Source organism: Electrophorus electricus, chromosome 4 (assembly GCF_013358815.1).
Source record: "Electrophorus electricus isolate fEleEle1 chromosome 4, fEleEle1.pri, whole genome shotgun sequence".
Taxonomy (NCBI): Eukaryota; Metazoa; Chordata; class Actinopteri; order Gymnotiformes; family Gymnotidae; genus Electrophorus; species Electrophorus electricus.
The window spans coordinates 7,430,634-7,455,819 of record NC_049538.1 but is presented as its reverse complement, the minus strand read 5'-3'; the positions used below and the strand labels follow the sequence as shown (position 1 = coordinate 7,455,819).

The 25,186-nt window shown below is 42.3% G+C and overlaps 2 protein-coding genes across 5 annotated transcripts in view; both read right to left on the bottom strand.

Annotated features, from left to right (window-relative positions):
• Nucleotides 1-13,989, bottom strand: part of atp9b (ATPase phospholipid transporting 9B) — a 32,036-nt gene extending 18,047 nt beyond the window's left edge. For all 4 annotated transcript variants that reach the window (XM_035525277.1, XM_035525279.1, XM_035525278.1 and 1 more), the window contains exons 1-10: nt 13,910-13,989; nt 10,033-10,206; nt 7,884-8,034; nt 7,187-7,300; nt 6,967-7,075; nt 6,528-6,586; nt 5,870-5,921; nt 4,591-4,685; nt 3,488-3,568; nt 868-943 (exon numbers count right to left, since the gene is read on the bottom strand). In XM_035525277.1, the coding sequence (XP_035381170.1) occupies nt 868-943; nt 3,488-3,568; nt 4,591-4,685; nt 5,870-5,921; nt 6,528-6,586; nt 6,967-7,075; nt 7,187-7,300; nt 7,884-8,034; nt 10,033-10,206; nt 13,910-13,989 (991 nt within the window). The remainder of the gene's footprint in view (nt 1-867; nt 944-3,487; nt 3,569-4,590; nt 4,686-5,869; nt 5,922-6,527; nt 6,587-6,966; nt 7,076-7,186; nt 7,301-7,883; nt 8,035-10,032; nt 10,207-13,909) is intronic.
• A 797-nt stretch (nt 13,990-14,786) lies between these two features.
• sall3b (spalt-like transcription factor 3b) lies at nt 14,787-24,715 on the bottom strand. Its single transcript, XM_027019537.2, has 4 exons — nt 24,396-24,715; nt 17,971-20,916; nt 17,408-17,754; nt 14,787-17,092 (listed from the first exon to the last, which is right to left on the bottom strand). The coding sequence occupies exons 1-4, from the start codon at nt 24,475-24,477 to the stop codon at nt 16,697-16,699; spliced, it is 3,771 nt and encodes a 1,256-aa protein (XP_026875338.2). The 5' UTR covers nt 24,478-24,715; the 3' UTR covers nt 14,787-16,696.
• Between the last annotated feature and the right edge of the window lie 471 nt (nt 24,716-25,186).

Genomic DNA, 25,186 nt, shown 5'->3' with positions numbered 1-25,186 from the left:
CAAACACAAACGGAGCCCTTCAATCTATCCACTGCACTTTCCGAAACACAGAAGCCTTTGTCTTTGGTGTAATCCGCAGACAAATGTCTATTCTTTTTTCCAGGGTCTGACACCTTCAGCTGTACGCCAGCATGCACCGGAGTCGATCCCACAGGTTTTTTTTTTTTTAATGGCGCAGGACTGCAGGGAATATCGCTTTCCATCTGCAGGGATCTTGTGTTGAGTCTGCATGGAAGAAAGGATGATGTCAGGTGTCCAACTGTGAGGATGGAACGAGGGAGAGGGGGGCGGGGGCGACTCCGTCCAAGGACAGGGCAAGGAACGGGGGACTGGGGCGAGGAGAAACCTCAAGGCCCTGGAGAACCGAGCAAGAAGCAACCACGGGTCGATGTAAAGGTGATCTCTGACACAAGTAGGAGGGCTTCGGGGAGCGGCAGAGCTTTACTGGTCGATTGGGGTCGGGTTCCCCCTTCGCGGCCCTTGTAGGCAGCAGTGAAAGCGGAGTGGCCAGGCTGATCCCAGATCAGCGCTCTGGGGAGAAGAGGCAGCGGTGGCAGTGGCGGCGAGGGCGCTGCTTCAGCACCCATTAGCAGCTCATCATGTTTCTCTGGCTTAATGCCGAGCAGTCTGCGCTGAAGAGTCACGATCGTCTGTGAAACGCAGACGATTATGAAACCTTTCAAGACGCGCCGCATTGTCCTCAAGAAAACAACAAACAGACAGCAACTTGACCAATGCCGCCCATTCCACGACCCCGTGTTTCTGAAACTGAAAAGCACACCGGACTGTTTGCTTCCCTTTGTATGCTGGTATGAACGTGGTCGGCGTGTGTATGTGAGAGGAGGAGAGGAAGGGGTGTATGCTTACCAGATGCCACCACAGTACTAGCCCAAAGAGTGTTCTCAATACTCAGGCTCTCATGAACGGGAGGGTCACAGTCCTCCTGCAGGGCGAAACGAGAATGATTAAACAGCGCCGGCATCACAAGGGAGAGACTACCAATACAAGAGCACTTATGATTTCCAGAGTGTGCACTGCTAACCAGAATAGAAACACAATCCATTCAAAAGAAAAAGGAAGTTTATTTTACTTTTTTACTTCCATTTGCCTTGTTTACAATAGTGGCAAAGATTATCTTGGAAAGGATTCTTTAGCACAGCCCCATTGAGTTGGGCAGTTCATAAGTTTACTGCACGAACAGAAATATACTGTTAAATTACATTGTGTAATTAATCTGTCCACACAACATGCTGTGGATGGATGAACCCAAATGATCTCTAATTAGCAAGTGTCAAAAGGCTTATAATAGATAGTGAGAATGAGGCATACACACACTGTTATTTAGATACAAATACACCGACCCAGAGCGACCCGCCCACACACACACACACCCATACACACAAACACACACTCACACACCCATACACACAAACACACACTCACAAACACACACACACAGAAATGCACAGCTTTCCTCCTCTGCCTATATCTGGTCAGCAGATGTAGTAATCTCCTACTGTCAAATAACAAAGCTTCTTTGATGCCAAGTTTATGTCCAGCTAAATGAGAAGTTAATTCTGTTGTGCTCGCATTATGTTTCGGGGAACTGCGACTGACTAAAGCAGAGGTTGGCAAAAAGAAATGAAAGAAAGTCCTGACACAGAAGCTACAGACTTAAGACAAATTTTAAAAAGCTGCACAAAACAGTCAATATCTAAAGCAGAAATTCACACACATGAAAATATCCCTTTACAGGAAAAGAACCTCTTGGAGTCCTACAAGAAGGTCAAAACCCATCAAATGACAAAAGGGTTTCAAATATCGTATTTTATCGTGATATAAGTAAACCTTATCACCCAACCCTCTTATAAACCTGGTTATACCCATGATTAAGTCATACAAGATAGCAGTAACCTAGAGGAAGACTAAAGGGCATAACCCATGGAATCAACCCATACTAACATCCCCCCACCACACACACACACACACACACAACCTCTTAAATGCAGGAATCTGAAGAGAAAGCATCTGGTTCATTCAGGTTACAGATCGAATGGCCTGTCTGATATGATAACTATGACAGCTCAGCAGACATATACTGCTTATGCTCAAAACCATGAAGAGGGGAAAAAACAGTGAGGGACAGCTATGGGGATGGATGGCCACTGACATTCACGCTAATACAAAGACAATGAGCCGTCACCTCTGTACCATCAACACAAGGACGATGAGCCGTCACCTCTGTACCATCAACACAAGGACAATGAGCCGTCACCTCTGTACCATCAACACAAGGACAATGAGCCGTCACCTCTGTACCATCAACACAAGGACGATGAGCCGTCACCTCTGTACCATCAACACAAGGACAATGAGCCGTCACCTCTGTACCATCAACACAAGGACAATGAGCCGTCACCTCTGTACCATCAACACAAGGACAATGAGCCGTCACCTCTGTACCATCAACACAAGGACAATGAGCCGTCACCTCTGTACCATCAACACAAGGACAATGAGCCGTCACCTCTGTACCATCAACACAAGGACAGTGAACCGTCACCTCTGTACTATGAACACAGACAATGGACTGTCACCTCTGTACCATCAACACAAGGACAATGAGCCGTCACCTCTGTACCATCAACACAAGGACAATGAGCCGTCACCTCTGTACCATCAACACAAGGACAATGAGCCGTCACCCCTGTACCATCAACACAAGGACAATGAACCGTCACCTCTGTACTATGAACACAGACAATGAACCGTCACCTCTGTACCATCAACACAAGGACAATGAACAGTCACCTCTGTACTATGAACACAGACAATGGACCGTCACCTCTGTACCATCAACACATGAAACACTACACTATAATGCAAATAGTCAACAATAAGGCTGCATTAAAAGGTGTTCTCGTGCGATTCTGTCCACCCTGTTACAAATAAGCACGGATGGCTGAAACCAAAGAGGTGAAGAACATCATGAAGGGGGTTGTGAGGGACTTGTGTGAGTACCCATGTGGGGCAGTAGGCAGCCGTGATGCAGAAGCAGACCAAGAGGTGTCGTGTGTGGGTTGTGCGGGCGCCAGGTCAGGACGGGGCGAGTGCTAGGCTGGCGACAACCTGAACCTGGGCTGCTGCCTTTTGCTTGGAGCTGACCGATATGGGCTCAGGGAGGGTGAATTAACACAGGAAATAACCTCCATCCTCTGCTTTCTGTGTGGCCAAGAGGAAAGACTCCACACAAAGCTTGGCTTTGTGTGCGGAGGCTGCCTCTCTCTCTCTCTCCTCAGCACTAATCTGCTGTTAATAAGCAGCACTGCTTAGATAATGGGACGGGGGGAAAACAGATGCCAAAGAACTCTGTCGCAGTTTAACATTCCTGGCATATTGTATAACTGATGACACACCAATTACAGTGCAACTGGTAAAAGTTGTTTTGTCGTTTAAGGCAAGGAGGGAAAAGTGTGATCTTCCTTACCCGAGTAAAGTTCCCTTCAAAACTGTGAATGTCCAGCTCAGGCTGCTGAGCATAAACATATGCTGTGATGGAGAACAAATCCTGCAGGAATACAAACACACATGCAAGCACACACACACAAGCACACACAAAGCAAGGAGACACACACAACAGTGAACATGTGCATGTGAATAAAACTCAAATCTGAAGCAGTTACCTTATCACTCCCTCTGTGGCTTTCGTCAGGTTTTAAATGACTGGCCAGTCAGACTAAAGACACAAGTCTGATTTACACTGCCTTGTTTCATAGAGCCGCACAGGGTTGCACTACCAAGCGTCCAAAATCTTCATCGGGGGGGAGTGTAGTGACCATATCTCACATCCTGCATCATAATAGTCAACTGTAGCAAAAATATAGCTAATGATTAAATAATAAACATCACAAGTAATGAGTAATTCTGAGCAAAGCAGCTTCAAAGCCAAGATGAAAGAAGCCAAAGCGAATAAAATCTAAAGCCCATCTTAAAAACCAAACCAAACAAAAAAGGTTTCCACCTTGAGAATATTTAAGCGTAAAGGCCTACAGAAACCCGACCTGTCCATTGCAGCTCCTACACAGCAGCAACCATTCGATGACTTGCTGAAATTTTAATTCTGTGATCACATTAAGTGGTTTCGGAAAGCCAAATACAAATCTGAACTCGTGCTCCAGGCGGGTGTCGTCTCCACGCGGGTGGCACAGTGAAGACGGCCGCTTCAACAGAATCTGGTTGTCTCTTTGGATAAAGTTACCGGCCCGTGTGGAATCATTCCGGCTCTGGCCACCGAATCAGATCCACGGTGATATCAGACACGAACCCGGCCAGGTAAATGTGCAATGGAGGGCGCGAGAGCGCAAGAGCTGCGATAAAGTTACTGCGAAAAGCGGCCATGGCACCTAGCCGTTGCGTTACCGTGCTCGCAGCGTTAGTGCTGGGACGAGTCACGGATAAGTAGTGTCACCGACAGCACTAGTATATGGCTGAGTGATGGTGAGTTCTTGCTCAATTGTTAGCGGTGCCATCCACGAAAGCTGAGGGTGCAGTGACAATCTCAGGTCGTTACTGCACAAGAAAGGTACGCACCCCAACTGCAGGCAGCCTCTGAGTACAGGCTACGGCAACTTTCAGCTTCCAGTCTGTTTCTCCATCAAGCTGGTCCGTTCTGATAAAGCATGCACCTGGAACACACACACACACACACACACACACAAACTTTATTCCTGTATCTTTATATTTATGCAGTTATGCAGTGATCTGCTCTGTCTCTGAAATTAAACATATATCAAGCCACAGTAAAGTTCTTGAGAGTGGATTGCCCTGTGAAAGCTTGTGAGTTCACACACCAAAGAGCTTCAACTCTGACCTGTCCACACACCAAAAAGACCTTCAACTCTGACCTGTCCACACACCAAAAAGACCTTCAACTCTGACCTGTCCACACACCGCAAAGACCTTCAACACGGAACCGCCCTATATTCTTGATATCACTCACAATTCCTGAAGAAGCCAGACAAAGAAAGATTCCAGATAGTCCAGACTAAAGAACAGTTTAAACCTCCCCTATGGAGTAGCCTGTAGCACTATTATGACAGACAAATGAAGAATAAACACATGCCACAAACATTCGGTTCCCAAGGCATCATCATGTGACACTGAGCCATTATAATTAACAGTTAAACAGAAATATGACAAGCAGCTATTTATAGATTTATCTATTAAAAACACTTCAGTGATGACTACATGAGTACAGTCTAAACCATCAAGGTCATCATAACTACTGTAAATCATGTCGATGTGCAGAAGTAGAATAACTTCATCACACTGCAGCCATATTGGCACTTGAAAGACTGATTGAAAAAGCTATAATCCCTTCCTTTGCAATAGTCCTCAATATAATTTATAGGAGTTTACTCTGCTATAAATTTACCAGAGGTTTTGCATTTTAGTCCCCTCTACTTCGGTTTCTGAATACAAAGCGATTGACTGTACCGGGGAAAAAGAACCAAGGACCCGTGTGTCCGTACAGAATGCTGATGGGCTGATTTTCAGTGAAGAGGCAACAGACCCTCAAAATGCACACTGGCACTTTTATCCATCTCTGTCCCTTTTTTCCGGAGCACTTCTACAAACACTCTGATGGGCTGAGAGCATGAAAACTATATTAGATGACCATAAAAAGAGCAAATGGGCTTGATCCTAATACATCATCACGATTGATTTACCATTCTCTGCTAATGCTACTGCAACGCAATAATCGCCGCAATAATAAGGCCACCTGGTGATATTTCACCAGTACAGAAAACATAGACGGAACAGGGTATTATGATTTAGTGGGTGTAAGAGAGGCCAATACAAGGCTTACCAGTCTTCTCTGAGGTTCTTAGAAAGATCATGTCAGCTGGAACTCTTTGATTCTGCGCAACAAAACCACATGGCACAGAGCTCATCAGTATAAGCCCTTCAAATACATACACAGAAAAAAGTACAATATATCACTTACTAATCATTATCGCAATACCTTCAACAGGTTGTGATATGAAAATGAGAATTCTTAAGGCTCGCTAAGTACTTCATTAGGACTGTGAACATCTTGTTTACACCAGTGCCAAGTGTTCTTAAGGACAGCTACGTGGCATTAAGCTGCTTCAACATCATGAAACAAATGAAATTACTTTTTCGCCCACCATTGTGTCAATCACTCATCTTTATATCATCACTAATTATGACCCAAACGATCAAATCGGTGGCACGGATGTCAATGTTCACCATTTTCTGAGTCAGAAACACTTGCTGGGCCATAGGTGTGGGATCAGCACAGTAACTTTAGTTACTATAGCATAGGTCGCTTTTGAATAATTGAACAAGGTCATGTGGCCCGCAAGCAATTAAAGTGACTGGGCCACGTGCCGTGAGAAACACGATGCACAACAAAAAGAATGACAGGTTGTCATGTGACGGATCGCATGGCATGACATAACGGCCCACGCTGACAGCATGGGGGGAGGGAGCCGGCAATGGACCTTCTCGACGATGATGAGGTCTCCAACCTGAATGTCTGAGCTCTTCACTTGGACTTTACCTGAGAAGAATCCAAAACACGCCATGAGACAATGTTAAGACCTTTTCACCAACTCCGCATGACTGAAAACCTGTTTCACAGTGATCATCCTCTCCAAGGCTAATGGTCATAGCATCGTTGTTATGACTACCATAAAGTGGAGCAAAAAAATGACTGTCACCCTTAATAATGGAAAATCAATACAAAGAGCTCTCAGTGTACATAACACAAACAAGGACAATGTTTAGAATCTGATCAGAATAGACATGTGTCAGACCCAGCATGTTCACTGTTCACTAGCAGGTTCAGGAAAATGCCATCAGACATGAGACAGTAACCATGGGGAATCACTGGCTGGCCCCGAGGCTGCCACCTTGGGCTGTAGTCAGTTAGTGAGTCACCTCGGACCGTGAGTTTGCTGTACAGCTGCGAGTTCATCTCTTTGTCCCTCCGATGGCGGCGCACCTCGTCGACGGCCTCCCTCACCATGGTGACGGCCAGCACGAAGCCCTGGGCGACGGGGGGAGGGGAGGAGAAATAAAGCATTAAACCTGTAAATAAGGGGCAGGCCTGTGTTAGACAGTGAGGAGTTCCAGTGAATGCTGGGTTAGCTGAACTCACCAGTGGGGCCCAGTAGGTATACAGGTAGCCAATCTTCAGCGATGGAACAAATTGGGAGCAAGCCACCACCAAAAAATACAAGTTGAGGAAAAATTTGAACTGCTGGTACAAAACCTAGAAGTCGGAAGACAAGGACAAACAAATGACTGCATTTAAATTTTATTTTTTAATTTTCGCCAAATTTGAAATTTGGCACCCCGTTGTCCAACAGCAGGACTGCATTGGAAAAACCCTTCACATACACTTATTTTCCTTTGCGTTTAAGAGCCGACCGGACTAAAGCTCTCTATCCCACCTGCTCCATTCACACGCTGTTCAGTTATGTTCTGCCTGCTGTTCCTGGCCCCCTCAGCTACAACAGCATCCCTGGCACTGCTTCACTCGAATAGCTGCTCTCCTCATACAAAATTCATAGTACAAGCTGAAAATAAAGTTGCCGGCCAGCGCATACTGGATGAGAGGAGCAGGGCTTTGAATAAGACATCAGCCAGCAGTCATAACATAGCAGATCGGTTACACACATTGGGCGGAAAAAGATCTGTTAGAGTGTCGCTGCCTCTTCAGTTCACAGATAGTTGCACATTAACCTGATTACAGGGGAAATCTGTTCTGAGCACGACGGGTAGAGATTTCACTCTAAACAGTGGTAGGAGGGCGAGGGCCTTGCATTAGCTAGCTACTGGGTCATGAGACTTACCCCCGGTACGAAGGTGAGGATGTTGTATTTCTGGTTCTTGATGCCATTTTTTGGGTACTTCTCCTCGCACTTCTCCGGGCAGCCGAGCCACACCGTGCGGGCCTTCAGCTCTTTCCTCCTGCGGCACGTGCGGAGCAGGCAGTCGCAGCAGCTGAGGTTAGAAAGGGCAAGAGAAAGCACAGCGTCCAATCAGGAAGCCCGAACACAGACTTAAAATATGCAAACTATAGCATCCAATCAGGAATCCAGAACAGGGACTTAAAATATGCAACATCTCCTTAGAAAGTAAAAAGCTAGAAATGTAAAGATGGGTGCTGACGAACAGTAGTCCTGATTTGCAGAACAACTGCAGTGACGTAGGATCTCCTTCAGCCAAGATCTAAAGGCCTCCAAGACACCTCATGTTGTGTGGGCTGAAAGTGGGAGTGGGGCAAAACCCTCAAGTTCAAGAGAAGTCATGTCAAAGGTCACACACCAAGCACACCTCCATTTCTACAAGCTGCCTTATTTTGCCCCCTTATTTGTTTTGTTTTATAGCAATGAACAAAACTAACTGTCAATGCCCAAATATTATTTGTCAAAGGCCTCTTAACCGACATTCCCTGCCGGCTGTTCGGCAATGCTTTACCGCCTGCACTAAAATAACCAGCTCACACTTTGAAGGTCAAACGGCAGGCCGAGCACTGCGTTTGTTGACCTTTTCGATCTGTTTTACATTCTACCTGAAGTCTGCCGCACGCTCTCCTGCTGCTGGCATCGGGAGCCAGCCCACTGGATAGTGTACACAGTCATGCTGATTGGTTTGGCTGGCATTAAAATAAATTACATCGACTCTGAAAAAATACGATAATATTTGCATTGGCCTATCTGCCCTCTGTCTGCAAGTGCCAGTGCCCTGATTCATAAGAGAGATTATTTGCTCAAATGAACGTTGTTCAAATAATTGGCCCGTTTAAATAAGCAGAATCACTCTGCTTGAATTATTTGTTCGTTTCATAATCCTTTGCCTAAGCACAGAAAATTACTGGAAAGCATCAAACTGGTGAGCTGTGCGAAATCCGATTTGTTCATTACAGGGGGAAAAAAAAAATCTATACGCAGCTTACAACTGAGATGCAGAACTGATAACCACGCACAGAGTCAGTCGCGTTACTTGAAGGAAAATACGAATCTCCTTAAATTCGGTAATTTTTCAATATTCAGTAAAACCGAAAAAGTCATAATCAGTAATTCAATATTGTAAACTTGAGTGGATAGGCACAACCTTTCACTTTAATTTCAGTCCCAGTACTGGGGCCAAGAGTCTCTTTTGACTGACGGGGGCTAAACCAAAAACATGACCTTAGCTTGTGTGTGCGTACTGCATGCACAGTTACCGGTGCATTGTAGAGGTTCACAGCCAACCTGGCCCTAGCTCGGCCTCTCTCTCTCTCACACACACACACACACACACACTCACACACTCACACACACACACACACACACACACACACAAGGATGAGGACATTTATCATTCCAGGTAGAGTATTGAGAACAGAGTAATGTAATAAAACACAATGATGTTCATCTGCAAAGCCATAACTGGACCAGCACCCACATACCTAAAAACACCCATCACACCCTGTTCTGTACAATGCTGCCATCGAGTCCTCTCGTAGTGCTTGATATGAACCACCATCCCCCAAACATAAAGAAGACATGCAAAAAGACTTGACCGACCAGGTACCTAGGTGGTGGCATGAACTTCCACAGGCCAGCCGTCTTCAAAAGGAAGACTGCCGACTCACCTCTTCTCTGAGTCACTAAGCACGACCTTTCCTGTCTTCTCTTTCACTCTAGCCAGGGCTTTAGCGTGATAGCATTTTTGACACTGACCTATATACGCTCACATGAGGAACTGTATTTGACTACAAAGCATTTCTGTAAACTGCTCTGCACAATAGTGTCTGTCAAATGCTGTAAATGTAAATGCAGCGTCATAGACCCAAATTCCAATGCCATATTTAAGCTACCATAACGTCATCTGCATAAACCTCTAAAAATAAGGGTCCTTAGAATTAATTTTCCACACATCATCTTCCCTCTGTGAACCTCTCCCTGCCCCATGTAGATTCCAAGTTTTCATTTTACTCAGTGGTGCTGAGGCTACCTTCCACACAGGACCTTCCAGCCTCCGCAGAGGAACCAGCCCAGGCCTCTACGTCTGTGGCCGACCCTGGCTCGGGGCAGCGTGTGGTAGTCGCTCTCCTCATTCTCGAAGGCCTCCTCAGACATCATTAGGGGCATCTCATCCAGGTTGGAAATGTCGTCTTCGCTCTGGTACCTGCAAAGAGAGCATGGCGCACGAGTCACTCGCGCTTCAGCTGAAGAACAACATCTCAGTTGACCTTCAACCAATATGTGTAGGCAAATTATTGAAGATCAATAGCTTGGTTGCAATATCCTTGAATTTTGCAAGAATATTTGTATCTAGGTCAGTTGTACTCTGGAATTATGAGAAGTGAATGCACCTCGCAGCACAGTAAAACTGCTGACCGGCAGTAATATCGACCTATGCCCTGGTAGAATGAGGTAAAACTATTTTTTTAATGAACATGGTATTTGAAACATGATCTGACTCCTCTAACATGGCTCCCCCAACATCATGTCCTCGTTATCTTATGACAACCAAGGTTGTTTTTCAGCCCCGCATAATGCAGTCTCGTTTGTTGTTTGCAGATGGTGCTAATAAATCTAGGAGCTAAAGGAGGCCTCACAAACCCAGGCCTGTTTCTCTAATCCTCAGGCACGAGAATACAAGTTGTCCTCATCCAGCAGCAACCCCTGCAGAAAGACCTAGTCTCCTGAAAGTGTAACCTCCGTGAAGTCTTGCGTTTTGCCCTTTGTGCTACCCACAGAATCGCTCATTCCGAAACATCGCTTGGATTAAGAACGGCGAAGTAGGCAGATTTAAATACTCTACATTTAGCAGACAAAGAGAAACAAAACAAGGGGGGAAAAAGGAAAAAAGAAGAGACGCTCGAGTGTTAATTTGAGAGCACTTTGCACACACTCTCACACACATCTCCAGCATCGTGCGGCAGAAAGCTATTGTGACACAATGAGACAAGCCAGAGTCTCCCGAGGATATCAGATTCCAGCCACACATCAGCCTACCGATTAGAGCGTTGCCTCCACTTAAGTCCTGTAGTTCTGCTCTCACTTAAAGCAGACCAACTCTCTATTAGCTCAATTTAAATAACCGCCACAGACAGCTTTCTCACAGACCATGGAGAAACTGGACAAACTGATTTGAATAGATGCGTAAAGGTGCAAATTGGCCACCTCAAACAACAATAACTGCATAGAACAAGAAACAAGCAAAAATAAATAAATCAAAGAACATTTATGGCCTCAACCACCATTATCCTAGGTACAGTGTAGGTGCCGTAGTGTACATCCTTACATTTGGGCCTATATTTCAATATTGCATCCAATTATTCAGTCTCTGACCTCCTTCTACTGTGATTTTATTCAATAGGCATGTGAAATATCAATGTCAATTCCTCTGAAAATTTTATATTAGAACAGATAAACCAATTTGAAGTCACAAAAATGACTCAGGCAAACACTTAAGGTAAACATCAACAAGTTCTGGACCACCCCTTAGTCACAACATTTAGCCCAGATTGGAATTCCTTTCACCATTTATCTAGCAAAAGCTCAACAAATGCCTTTATCAAATATGATCAGAGTCAGTTTGGTACACTGTGATCAGTAGTTCTTTCCAAGCAACAAAAGAGCGCATACCGACGTAGTTTCACAGCAACAGGCAGAACACTCCACATGATCAGACAAGACACTGACTTCACCCTGCTATAATGCTATGATGAGCTGTACTAGACTGCTGACTTTGGAGCGGTCGCTAGTGAAAAGCTTCTTTCTTGATATTGGAACCTACTGCGATGGGTGTGGAAGCATACATTGGCCTTTGCCAGATAAATGGTGAAGGAAGTTCTGATCTAAATTTTGCACCATACTGGTGGCATGGCTGCATGCCCCTTGCTACCATGTGTACGTAAAAGAGCTGCACCGCATATCAGACAGTACATTCGTGTAGACAGCTCAAAGTCTCAGCCGTCTGGCTGCTTTTCAAGAAAAAAAAAAAAAAGCTTGCAGGCTTAGCATTAACCATAGCTCAGGTGCGGTGGCAGCTGTAGAATATCCTAGCATTGTTAAAGAGTGCAAGCTAGCTATCTAATTACACCAAACATGATGGAAACTGAAATGAAATTTGAAAACCAACTATACATTAGGCCCACTGTCAGGAGTACAAGCTCTACAACTGACCTTTTCAAAATGTTAGTCTACATCTTGCCTTCAAAATGAGTGCATCCACATCCAGACTGTAGCTGAACTGTCCAAGATTACATTGACTTTTCCCAGGGTTGTAACTCTGTTGAGCAGGTAGTTCAGTGTAGTCAGTGAGGGTGGGATGCCCTCAAGACGGAACGAGGCTTCAGTGTGGTATGACTGTCACCCCTCCAAAAAGGCCACAAGCAGAGGAGTGGACACAACCAGTAGTCCACAAAAGCACAAGTGGCTGTGTTGTCGCTGGGTGAAAAAAAAAAAAGTTTCTCCCTCCGTATGGATTCAGAGCGATGCCAGCCAACTGCAGTCAGTCACCATAAAGCATGCTGTCATACGAAAGTATCTGAGTGCCAGCTGTAGAAGAAGGCATGGCTGGCAATGTGCATGTTTGACACTACTCTGAGAGCATTCTGGCATCAAAGGTGATGTCTTACATGACAATATTCCCCTCCACTAAGGCTCGACAATAAGAATAAAACTCATATCAGCAATAAAGAAGCCTGATGTTTTCATGGCAAAACATACAAATAAATGACATTCAACTTTTTAGGAAGAGCTCTGTTTTGAGCAACACAGGGTCAAACATATGACACTGACAAATAATTTATCCTTAAGTTTACAATGAAATACAGTTTATCAAGTTGTCAGACACACAACAAATAATGATACAAATTGAAAAGATGATTTAAGATCTTCAAATTACAAGATGCAGATTAATTTCTTCTCTCCTTTGAACACATCAATAAAATTGGCTTGTGCAAAAGCGGATCAAACCAGTAATTGAGAAAAAGAACAAAAGATTAGCCCATAGGTCTACAAAAACACTCCTAGTGTTGCAGATACAGACATACTACATGCCTGCATCTTATGAGAAACATAGTCTGCATGTTAGATCTGCATGCATTAGTACTATAGGGTCACTATAGATGCACTTTATTTAGCTAGCTAGAATAAATCTAGCACCAGCTGCTTCTCGTTTAAGACCTTAGCAATTTATAAACGACGCATCATTCACAAGGCATCCATGCAATCAGAAAAACGTAGGGCCAACACGTGCTCCTTGCTTTGGTGCTACACAACAATAACATGATCCGTTTATTTATTTTTTGTCGTCTACAGCACGAGATGAGGCCCGAGTACGACGTCTTATCATTTGTGCAAGTAATGGTCCGTTGAAGAAATTCAATCTCAAATGCTACCCTCGACTAAAGTTGAACGCCTCACTGTCTTGTCCTCAATCACAGTACGGCCAGGTAGTTAACTACCTATCTACCTACCTAGCAGTAGCACACTATATACTACATACTTGTGCGAAAGGTGTAAGTATGGTCTTTGGCAAGCGACAGTTGTAATGACAACTCATGTGACACTCTAGGATAGCTAGTTAGCTAGCTAATAATACTCGAAAAAAAGACATTAATCACAAATATACTGCGAAATGTATTGAACTATATTGCCTAGTATGAACTTGGGTGGTCTGACAGCTGGACGTGTTGTGAGCGGATACCGAGCCAGATGAAGCCAGCAACGGCTATAGCTTAGCCAGCAAGCTAGCACCCCGGAACCGCAACAAACACTCTTCAGTGGCGGTATAGCAACATTTAAATGTATTACAACCCAGAAACACATTCAACATGTGTTTTCTCGGTAATAAAAAAAAAACATGTGGTTCTAACCTGACAGGTCTAGCAGCATTGTAATAGGCGGCTTTCTTTGAATTGTTTCGTACTGGATTCAAGGGAATGCTGTCAGCCATCTTGGCTGCGTACGGAATTACGTCATGTGGACGTTCCCGTGACAACTCCTCTCCCTCAGACGAGCAAAGGTTTGTTCTGCGGGCAGACTGAACATTTCTGTCGTTACTCTATCGTTTGCTGTGTGTTAGGGAAACTAATAATAAAAAGGCTGTTAGATTTGATCCTAAATGTAATTGTATCTTAAATCTAGCGTTAGATTTTATCCTATATATAGTGTTAAATGTAGGATAAAATCTAACAATAAGTAATAAGTAAGTAAAACTAAGTACAATCTGCTTCCAGAACAAACTTTTCCTTGGCTCATCTTAAAGAAGTTGCTTCCAGAGTTACTGTCTTACATGGAGCTTCAAGTATGACGATAATAAACTGAGAAAAGCTATCAATCAGCATACACATTTGGACAGGTTCTGCAATAACATCTCTATTAATGTAAGATCTGGCATTTTATTCAAAACGGACCAAACTGTCCGACGGATGTGGTGGCTGTGGTATCTGTGTCAAGCATTACTGCTTGTGGCTTTAAAATAATCTTAGACCACTTACTGTCTTTGTTGGTGAGGTTGCCTGAAGAGGCTACACTGTTGCTGGTTTGACACAGGGCTGTAATATATTTTTAAAAATAATTAATTAATTTTTTAAAAATGTTGTTTTAGAAAGCTTATTTTGTTTATTATTTGGGCTAATAATTATTAACTTGATTATGATGTTTTAACACACCCAAAGTACAAATCAGTTTTAAAAACATATTTACTGTAAACCAGACATTTTTATTGAAGAAGGCAACATTATAGCAACCTAGAAATAAATCTGATTCAGCAAAAAGGTTTGATTTTTGCCTCATCATGTAAAAATACTGTCAGTCCAGCAAAAATAACAATATGCTGCTCCTTCCCGAATCCATGTAAATATGCTGTAATATAAAAATAGTGTCTCGTTTCATTCAAAGGACACAGCAAATATGGTTTTATTGAAACTGTGCCTTTGGTTTTGGAGTTAAATCTAATAACAATGTAATCTAAGAGCACAAAATATTACTATAATGTAATCAGCACTTAAATAATCAAAACAACTGCATCAATACATATAAAGTAAAAAGCAAAGTCTCTACAAATTATTCCGACTTCTTTCACCACATATTCTTAATTTTGTGCTATAAATCTTTTGATAGAGCTTTTCCTCCAGGCACAGGCAGGAAAACATATTTACACATTTGAAAGATAGAGAATCCTAACATATGTAACTGTACAGTAGTCACGAAAGAATCCCAGTTTCTTTTTCCGACAGAGAGCATTATGCTCTGTGTTGTAGAGCACCACAACTGGAAAGTCATTTGCAGGGATTCCTGATTGGGGCTTTAAGACTATACTTAACGTCCCATGCGTCAGTGTTAATCTTCAACGTGAACTAAAAAGGCAGGCCACTATTGAAAAATGTGTATTTTCCCAATAAGCATCAGTGCATTATGATGTGCCATCTTTTATTTTGTTAATCACAATCAGCATAGTGATGCTGCCTTATATTAAAGATCAATTCTACATGAAAAATAACAGGATCACAAAAGATGAAGTCTTTATTTTGAACCTTAACTCTGCTAGCTTACCAAATATACACTAAATTATTTTTAAACTTTTTTTACTACAACCTTACATATGTATTTTTTACTGAAAGTAATCCTGTCAAGTGCAACCTTCATACTCATTGGATTGTAAACCAACATGAGAATAAATTATTCCTTGAATATAGAAGTACATTATCTGCCATCCCAACCTTCATCCAGACCAACGTCAGGTACAACTGCTCACTGTAAATCAGTGAAAACCCAGCACATATACTGAATGATCACCTTAGCACCACTTTCTCTCAGCAAAACTCACAAAGTATCTATTTATTTTACTTTCATCCAAGGAATATTACAACTAAAAACAACAATTCACCTCTCATTTAACTTAATTTAATTCTGATTACTGGGCTGTTTATTGTCACTATTTTTGTGTTTTAAATGTTGTAACTGACAAAGATACCTGTGACATGAGAAGAAAGTATTTTAAAAGACAAAAAAAATTCCCTTAGTAATTATCAGTAAAGCCTGATAATAATAAGTATCTGTTTCAGTGTGTGACTCTCAGTACTAATTGTAGATGTCCTCCTTAAATGTTACTTAGCAAAAAGGAAAAAACTGATTTAGTAAAAATGCTCTTATTGAGAATGTTGGATGACAATTAAGTGGAGTTCTAAATTACATAAGTAGACATTGAACAGCAAGAATGCTTTCTTTTCACCTTTAGAATGTGGCCTCAACTTTATTGTAGTAAAATCACAAAGTGGACCTTTAGCATGGGGGACATACTGAACACATTTGTTTTCAGTAGTAACTAGATCATTGCTATACAATCAGAATCATTTGATTTTGATTTCCTTCATAGATTGTACACCCTTTCTTAACTTGTATTCAATACAAAGTTTAAATTGAGCTGCATTTTGCTTATAAATTATATTCTGTGTTACTGCTGGTAACATGTTTGTTCACTTTTACACTTCCCAACCATAGATTTTTGTACCATTAAGTGCTCACAAGAAGGAGCTCACAAGAAGGAGCCATACCTAACCAGGAAATTGAGTAAAATTTTAAACATCTGAAAATCATCCATTCAGATTAAGTACTCCATGTATCTCTTTTCATATGAGAATATTTCTACCCTATTGAATTCAGTTGATTCTAATCTCTTTATTTTCATCTATCAGCATAGAAAAGTGCCGTCCAGTCCCGAGATCTACACTCGTTTTTCCCAGTGTTGTGATTGGTGGGCTGTTGCCAGTGCTGGCCTTGTCCATGGCCATGGTTATGGCAGGGAGCTGACCCAGTCCTCCATTCTGAATGACTGATATTTCGTTATTCTTCATGGCTAAGCCATTGCTAATGGCCGCAGCATATTGACTCCAAAAGTTCTGGTCTACGTTCATGGCCCGTGCTGCTAAGTCCTTCTGAAGCACTTCACTGAATTTAAGGGCCTCGCCACCCAGAAAGGCCAGCGGGTTTTCCACTGACAAACGCCTGCCTCTGCGGGCAGGTGTATTATTCCACATGTGGGTGCCCATGTGCACCTGCGGTTTAACAAGAAAAGAAACCATAAGCAAAGATCATCATTTGCTTGTCACACGGATATACAGTATACAGTATATATTTACATAGTAGGAATATGTCAGTGTATGAACAGTACATAAATGAATATAACCCTTGTCTCTTACATTTAGGAAGTGCATGGATAATTTATAAGCATTTTTTTTTCTTTTTGAGAATCATAAAAGATTAGGTTAAACATGTCAGTGTCAAATAATGTTACAAGGTTCTAAGCGGTCTTCTACATTTCTCTGTTCCCTGCCTCGTGGAGAACAGTTTGGCACTGCATGTTAACATACCTTGAGGTTTCCCTTTGTTGTGAAAGCCCGGCCACAAACGGAGCACGCAAATGGTTTTTCACCGGTGTGTGTGCGCTCGTGGATCTGCAGGGCACTCGCTGAGGAGAAGTTCTTCCCGCATACATTGCAGTTGTGTTGCTTAGAGGTTCGTCGAGGTGGTGGATTTCCGAGGAGTGAAGTGATGCCTGGGATGGTTGCTTCAGAGGCTCTATGTGAAGACGGAATGGGTCCAAATGGGGAAAAAGTTCCTTCTTTCAATCCAAATGACCTACTGTAGCCTTCCACTTCCATTTTAAAAGAGGCCTGAATGTTGTTAGTATCCATATCAGAGGACCTCTGGCTTCCTCCTGAGAAAGCAGCAATACACCATAAATGTACACTACATTAAAAATCATTATCAACATGTACAAGTTAAAGATTGCAAAAAAAGCAATGAATTGGCTACTGCATTACCTTGATGCTTACTGGAAGTATTATCTGTTATTATATAAATGTTTTCAAATATTCTTTGGATAAATATGTATCATTGCAACATATACTATTAAAAAATACTATCATCTTACCATGCTCCTTGCTGAAATACTGCACATTAAAACTACTCTCCTTTTTAACTGAAGACTTGTTCATATGATCAAGGAAAGCTCCATTCATAATATTTGGGACAGGGGATTCTGACATTTCACATTTAATTGTAGCCACCTTCTCTTGGGTATCTGAGGTGAAAAGCAAAGCTGGGAAATTGCGATGGCACTCAGACTGCGGTTCAGCTGGGGGGAGAGGCCTATGAATGGAAGTGGCTGAATCTGGCATGAGAGGTCTCTCTAAGTCTTCTACAAAAGGTGAGCCATTAGTTGGACGATCATTGTCCAAAAAGTCACTCATTACTGACTTGTGTCCAGTAAAATGCTTGAGACTAACAGCTGAGTCACTGGTTGATGTGTTCATTTCATATACAGCAGGGGGTATTGGTGAAATTGGTGATGAACTGTCTGAAAAAGAGTTAAATGGGTCTGCAATATCCCCCTCCTCTTCATATGAAATGTCATCAAGGCTATCATCCTCATAATCATTAATGCTGTCAAAACTCTTCTCGTCAAAAGTCAAGTCAGAGTCTTTTTCCAGGACAGTGTCTGGTGGGAGAGTTTGAAGGTTATTGGGAATCTGGCCCCCCATGTGCATGCGGATGTGCTGCTGCAGCACAACAGCGTTGGTAAACTTCTTCTGACAAATGGGGCAGGAATGCTGCACCTGAAGAGGAGGTTTCACCCGGTGAACGCCACAGTGGGTCTTCAGGTTCCCCTTTGTTGTAAAGGCACGGCCACATACCTTGCATTTGAAGGGCCTCTCCCCAGTGTGGATGCGATAATGCATCTTCAGTGCACTCTGACAACTGAGCACACGGTGGCAAATTATACACTGATTGGGGTCCTTCATCTTTTTGTCAATGTTCTCCACAAGCTGCTGAAGTTTTGACGTCTCTGATGTGTGGACAGAGTCTGGGATGATGCCTCCAAAAGGAAACCCAGATTTGAACTGTTCTGAGTTTAGAGGAGGCGTAGAGGATTTCATCACCGATGTGATCACATTAGCAGTCTCTGATGTATTTGTTGTAGTGTGGATTTCTGGAGATATAGATTTGGGGGAAGTGTTGCAATTTACAGAAAGGTAATTTTCTGCTTGCCTGGTTATAGATTTTGTGGCCTGGTGAAAATCCTCTACTTTTGAAACTGGTGTGGTCTCTCCTCCCTTGTTTGACTGGAGGGTAGCAGTCACCTTAGGTACACCTGCCTCATTGTCTGACTGAGTGTATATATTTGATTCATGGCCTAGAGCCTTCGGTGACAAAGATCCACTTTCATTTCTGGCTGGTGAAATCCTTTTTGGAAATCTATCTGAGGGCACATTAAATGAATCTTTGAAGTTTTCTGCACTGGTCACTGTTATGGGCAGCTGCCGGCCCACCATAGCAGGTAGTGTTGGTAGAACAGGTTTGCTGTCAAGCCATGTTGACCCTGCTTTCTCTGGAGGCAAAGACATTCCATAAGGTATACCAGAACTGGTGGGAATATTATCGAGATACTCTGGCACTGGATATGGGTTCATCTGAACATGAGGGTATTTTTCCTTGTGCCTTTGGAAGTGAACTTTAAGGTTTCCTTTCGTGGAGAAACGGTTGCCACATATGTTGCATTTAAAGGGTCTCTCACCTGTGTGAGAGCGTAAGTGGATCTGCAAGGCACTGTCACTGCCAAAAACCTTAGCACAGAACCTGCATTTGTGTTTAAAGAAGGGGTCTTCAGAGCTCGGCTTTGTGTCAAATATGGAGACGCTTGCCATTTTGCCCTTGCGATGCTTCATCATAGCAGTCAGTGGGTCTAATGCATTAGTGGTAGCTGCAATGCTGGCAAGTGGGTTAGGGAAGATTACTCCACTAGGAGGGCTTTGAGGTAGTAGTGGCAGGTTGGCAGAAGGGGTTACAGACAGTGGACCAGGAGGGGTCAGAGGCTGCGTATGACTAGCATTGGAAAGAATACCATTATAGGATGGCATTTGTGAAGATATCGCTGTGTATTTGGACAGAGGAGGTTTGGGGTTTGTTAAGGAAATGGAGGTACTGTCAGTATTTTTAGTGATGGACTGTTCACCACTTGACTGTGAAGGTAGACATGGTGGGTCCTCAAGTATGGATGTGTGGGTTATAGAGGCCTGATCAGTCACAGTGCAAGGCATGACTCCAGATAATGGAAGTACAGGAGGAGGGGTCATGCCTTGCAAATGGTAGGTGGAAGAGGCAGAGGCCAGTCCCTTGGAAGCTGGATTTAGTGCGGCCTGTGTAGGCTGCCTGTTCATCACAGCAACCTGACTGCGAATCTGTTCAATGAGTTGCAGCTGGTGGACCTGCTGCTGCTGTAAAGCCATCAGCTGCTCTAGAATCATGGGTATTGCCAGTGAGCTCGTCTTACCACCAGATCCATCACCTGGAATACTCTGGGAAAACTGGGCAACAGCCACTCTGGTACTATGGAGGATCTCTAAGGTTACATTTGTGCTGGGGATACCATAGTTTGTGCTTAGAGAAGATAACGGTAGAGAAGTGGCACTCTCATTGGAACCAGATGGAAGAGAGCTGATGGAAGGATCTGATGCTTTATCCACAGGTGCATTAGTTTCCATAGGCTCATCTGCCCCTGCTGCATAAGTCCCCTCAGGAACACTGAGGTTTCTTTCACCCTTTTCAGCTAATTCAGACTCCTGCTCCATGTTTTCATTCTCAGCCAGGTCACTTTGAGCACTTAATGGGGATTCCGTAGGAGACCCCTGAGGAACAGGAAATCCTTCATCCTCTTGCACGATCAGCACAGGGGGCTCCTCCGTACACTTTCTCTGGTGCTCCAGCAGCTCTGACCACTTGAAGAACTCGGCACAGCACTTCGGGCAGACGTGAATTTCCTCGCTCCCACTCTGGCTCTCGCTGACACTGCTGTTGTCACCCCTTTTCCTCAAGAGCTCTGTTGAGGAGAACCAGAGAGACAAAAGAGTATGAATGGAAATTCCTACGGTAATGGATTCCTCACAGCTTTTTCTTCTGAGCGAACACTACAGATAAAACTAATCAATTGTACCATTTGACCAATTACAGTGGCTCTCACTCGGCATTGTCATGTGCCCAAGACCCAGCTGATAATTTTCTGTGCACAATCCATTAAATTATGTGACTTATTTATTAAGGATCCTGAAGCTTAATGAAATTCCATAGGAACTATTGATTTCCAATGTTTTCATACAATTCACAGCCATCCAGTAGGTCCAGAACAAATTGAGTCTTTGATTGACCAATCAGCATCTCCATTGCCATCAAACACTCTCATTTCCTGGATAATGTGAAGAACTAATTCTGAAATTCTCAACATTGGTAAACCAGATATGAAATCCTCTGTGCCTGAATTACATAACCTTGACCTCATTGTTTTCATTTAAAAATAAACAAAGACACAAAATAAATTCTAAATCATTCTAAATTATTTAATGTCTTGAAATACTTCAGAATGAGAATGAATAATGTCCCTTAGAGAAAAGTTTGCATATCTATTGCAAAATGTCACTACTCTTACACAATAAGAGATAATACCTATTAGCCACATGTAAAGAGATTAAAGAAAGCCACTATCCAGATTCATAGGATATAAGATAGGTTTATTCAGATTTTGAAACTTATTTGTAATATTTGGTTCAAAATGACCTCAGTGCTATACCAGTTAAATTAAAAAATGTTGAAATAGCTAAGCCATGAGGTCAATGTAAAAATATTCCCAAAGGCAAATGAAAGGGCCATATTTTTTTTCTATCACAGGTCACATTAGCGATATTCAGTGTTATGCAGTAATACATTTTATTTTAAAAAATTATACATAAAATTGATTCAATTCATTTTAATTTTATTTGTGAATATTTCAAATGAAGTTAATTTTATTTTAAATCAAAAGAACACAGATCAATCATTCATTTAACCATTTTTCTTTCTTTCTTTTCATCTTTCTTTCAGATTACACACTTTGCTTTCCCAACTTGGCACTACCAGCCAAAAACGAGAGAGAAAAAGAAAGATTTTTTCAGCCTGTATTGTGATCCCTCTTCACTTTACTCACACATAGCATTTACAGTGTGGGTCACTGGCTCATCTCATTCCCTTAAGCGTGTGGGTGGTCCGGCATAACTCTTTACCACAGAAAGGTGAGACCAGACTGCAGACTGAAGAATGCACGAGCATCTCAAATGAAGCCCCATTAGCGAATGAAGCAAGCCAACGCTCCAGTCATTCAAATTATAATGGCAACGCTCACTGGAGCCTACCAAATTAATGATTTGTTCACCTTACTGTCGTACTAAGTGTTGTTAACTGCCTGGTGCGTACTATCTCTCAACACACAAATCAAGGGGAAAAACATCCTATAGGCATGCAAAACGTTAGCCTGTGTCCGAGTTGGGTAAATGCACCCAAACAAGTCAACACGTCAAGGAGATGGTTTTTTTTCTGTAACGGGCACTATAAAGATATAAGTTTGAAACCGTGAATTTGACGTTTAACGCTGGATAAGGATGCTATGATAATGATATGCAAAGACATCTTTGCAGAAGATGTCTCAATAAACGAGCCTTTACAAGAGAATACCGTCGGCGTTAGGGTTTCACTATTACATTTAAGTTTACATAAAACCTAATTATAAAACATAGAAAACTCTCTTAGTAATTAATTCTAAACTGTTGATGAACAGCCAAAAACAGGGAAAACTACATGACATGACTGAAAAGCAGATTACTAAAGTCTTTCAGCCTAGCATGTTCCCACTTAAAATATCTTCAAACGTGAACGCGAAAAACGTGAACCTAAAGAGTGTAAAAACTAGATGTACCGAAAAGCTGTGTTTTTCCGTGTAATCTTTGTTTTCCCGACATAAGCATAAATATCGGAATGTGTTTTCAGGCTTGGCTGAGACAAGACAAGTGGCTTGTTAAACAAGGCCTGTTGTTGATGGCGCAGCAATAGAACTAAAGCCATTACCCTAATAAGCTTAGTGACTGCTCCCCGTGCATATTTTACTGAATCAAAGGCGTTTTAGAATCTATGGATGCATCGTATTTTTCAGTAAACAATATTAAAAACGCTCTTCGAAAATATACGTCTGAATTTGTGCTTTTTTTTGTCTTACGTACGAACTGATGAAACAGCAACTTATACACATATCTGGCACATATCTGAATATACCACGACCTAACCAAGGTCATATTAGTTGCACACCCAGTTAGACGTAGCCTACAAGCATTGTTTGTGCTATTATTTGACTATTTCGTTTGAGGCATTAGCAGTAAAATATATAAAGATCATCGAACGTACACTCTCGAGGAGTTTTAGGCCTGAGTATGGAATGATTGGTTCATTCGGGCTAATTAAAACCCATCTGAAACTCAACCACAGAAAATCTGTATTTTAACAAAATACCATAGTTTGTTGGGCTAAACATAGCTGGTTTATGTATAATCTCTTATACGGTTACCATGGGTGCACTTCCAAGGACGTCTGAGCAATTTGTGAAGTCTAAAAAGACGTAAAACTATTTGAACTGATCTATTATTAATTTATATATAAATTATTTCAAAATTCTAAGTTGGCCATTATATCAGCATCAACAGCAATGCGAATCAACCTAAGATATGCACATATAATTTCCATTAAGCCTTTAAAAATGTTATATATAAATATTAATAATGTACACGCTACTTTTATTCTTATTCTTAGTTTCATTCGAATGAATATTAGAGTTGTTAAATATCGCTAGAAGACCTAAAAAAATCTAAACGTTGATTATTATTATTATAATTCCATTCTTCTTTTTCTTCTTCTTCTTCTTGTAAAAATATTTGTAGATCTCAGATGGATCACACAAATTGGACTTCGGGAGAATTAGGGAACACACGCATACGAGATTAACACAAGCGAAAAGAAAATAAATAATTTAGGCTACAAGATGGTGACTGATGGAAAACCAAACATGGAAAGTTAGAAAAGGTCGTCTCCCATTAAATGTGTATTCAGAATCTCAAAACAAATAAAATATTAATAAGCCATAATAATTCTGTATTCGCACAATATCGTATACCATCTCACTGGATTGATACTTGTTCATATTTTCTATTTATCATAATTTCTTTCTTGTCTGCATATACGTCTAGGAATTTATATGCTGCTATTAAAAAGTTTTTTTTTGGTTGAAAACTTTTTCCCTTGGTCTGTAGTCCCACTTATTCAAACTCCATGTCCACGTCTCCCAAAAGAATGTCAGATAATTGTAATAAGAACCGGTCATGAATTATTGCACCTAGACAGATGCTATAACATATAACATAAGGACATTTGTTAGGGCTAACCGATCCGCACATATCATACGTTTTGCCATTACCGCAATAACCATTACACCCGGAGCGCACGTACCGTTGTCTGGACTGCTCTGTGATTGTGTTCCTTCCTCGTCCGATTTGAGATGCTGAGGGTTAGCTTGCTTGCGCCGGGACATTCTGGTGCGCTGCGCGTCGGCACGGGTATCTCTAGATACATCGGTGCTGGACGGATGCAATACGTACAGTACCGGGTCAGTGAATATGGGATATTAGATGTTGTTACCGATGTGCAGTTTGCGCATGTCGGAGGTCTATCCCGTGAATTTGCACTGCCCTGCGCGCGCAGAGGGATTGGCTGCGTTCCAGCGGACACACTCAGGATATGGAAATGAAGGATGGACTGGCTAATTAGCCGTTCCGCTTCCTCGCCCCTGCCTCTGCTCTCTGCCCACGTACCAAAGAGCGACGGTATACATGGGACACAAACAAGCACCTCAGACGCCAAAGTGGTCCTCATTTCATGTCGCAGAGAGTTTGTTCTTTAAATGTAACAGCAAACATAGTCTTAAACTGCATTTATACTCCACTTCATTTCTCAACCCCTTTAAAAATTGCGTTTGGTTACTTCACCGATCTGCAACTTTCTGTCGAAATTACATCGACATTAAACTGACTCTGAAACTGAATTCGTCACTGTTGCAGTCGAGTATCTTCCTTCGGGCTATGTAAAATATAATTAAATTTTAATGTCGATGCTCATAGTAGTGGGCAACAGAACCAATATATGATGGACACAAGTCAACAGTCTCTGACAGTTTGTTGTTCAAAGTAATCCACGGCGGCCATAGCGCTCATATCCACTTTCAAACACCGCGTGGGGGTTCG

What these genes read in the sequence shown, in the direction of transcription:
- sall3b (XM_027019537.2), bottom strand. Translation starts at nt 24,477, where the DNA reads ATGTCCCGGCGCAAGCAAGCTAACCCTCAGCATCTCAAATCGGACGAG. An exon ending in GTATTTCAGCAAGGAGCATG is followed by an intron (nt 17,755 to 17,970) that starts GTAAGATGATAG and finishes CTGCTTTCTCAG; the next exon opens with GAGGAAGCCAGAGGTCCTCT. An exon ending in CAACAAAGGGAAACCTCAAG is followed by an intron (nt 17,093 to 17,407) that starts GTATGTTAACAT and finishes GTTAAACCGCAG; the next exon opens with GTGCACATGGGCACCCACAT.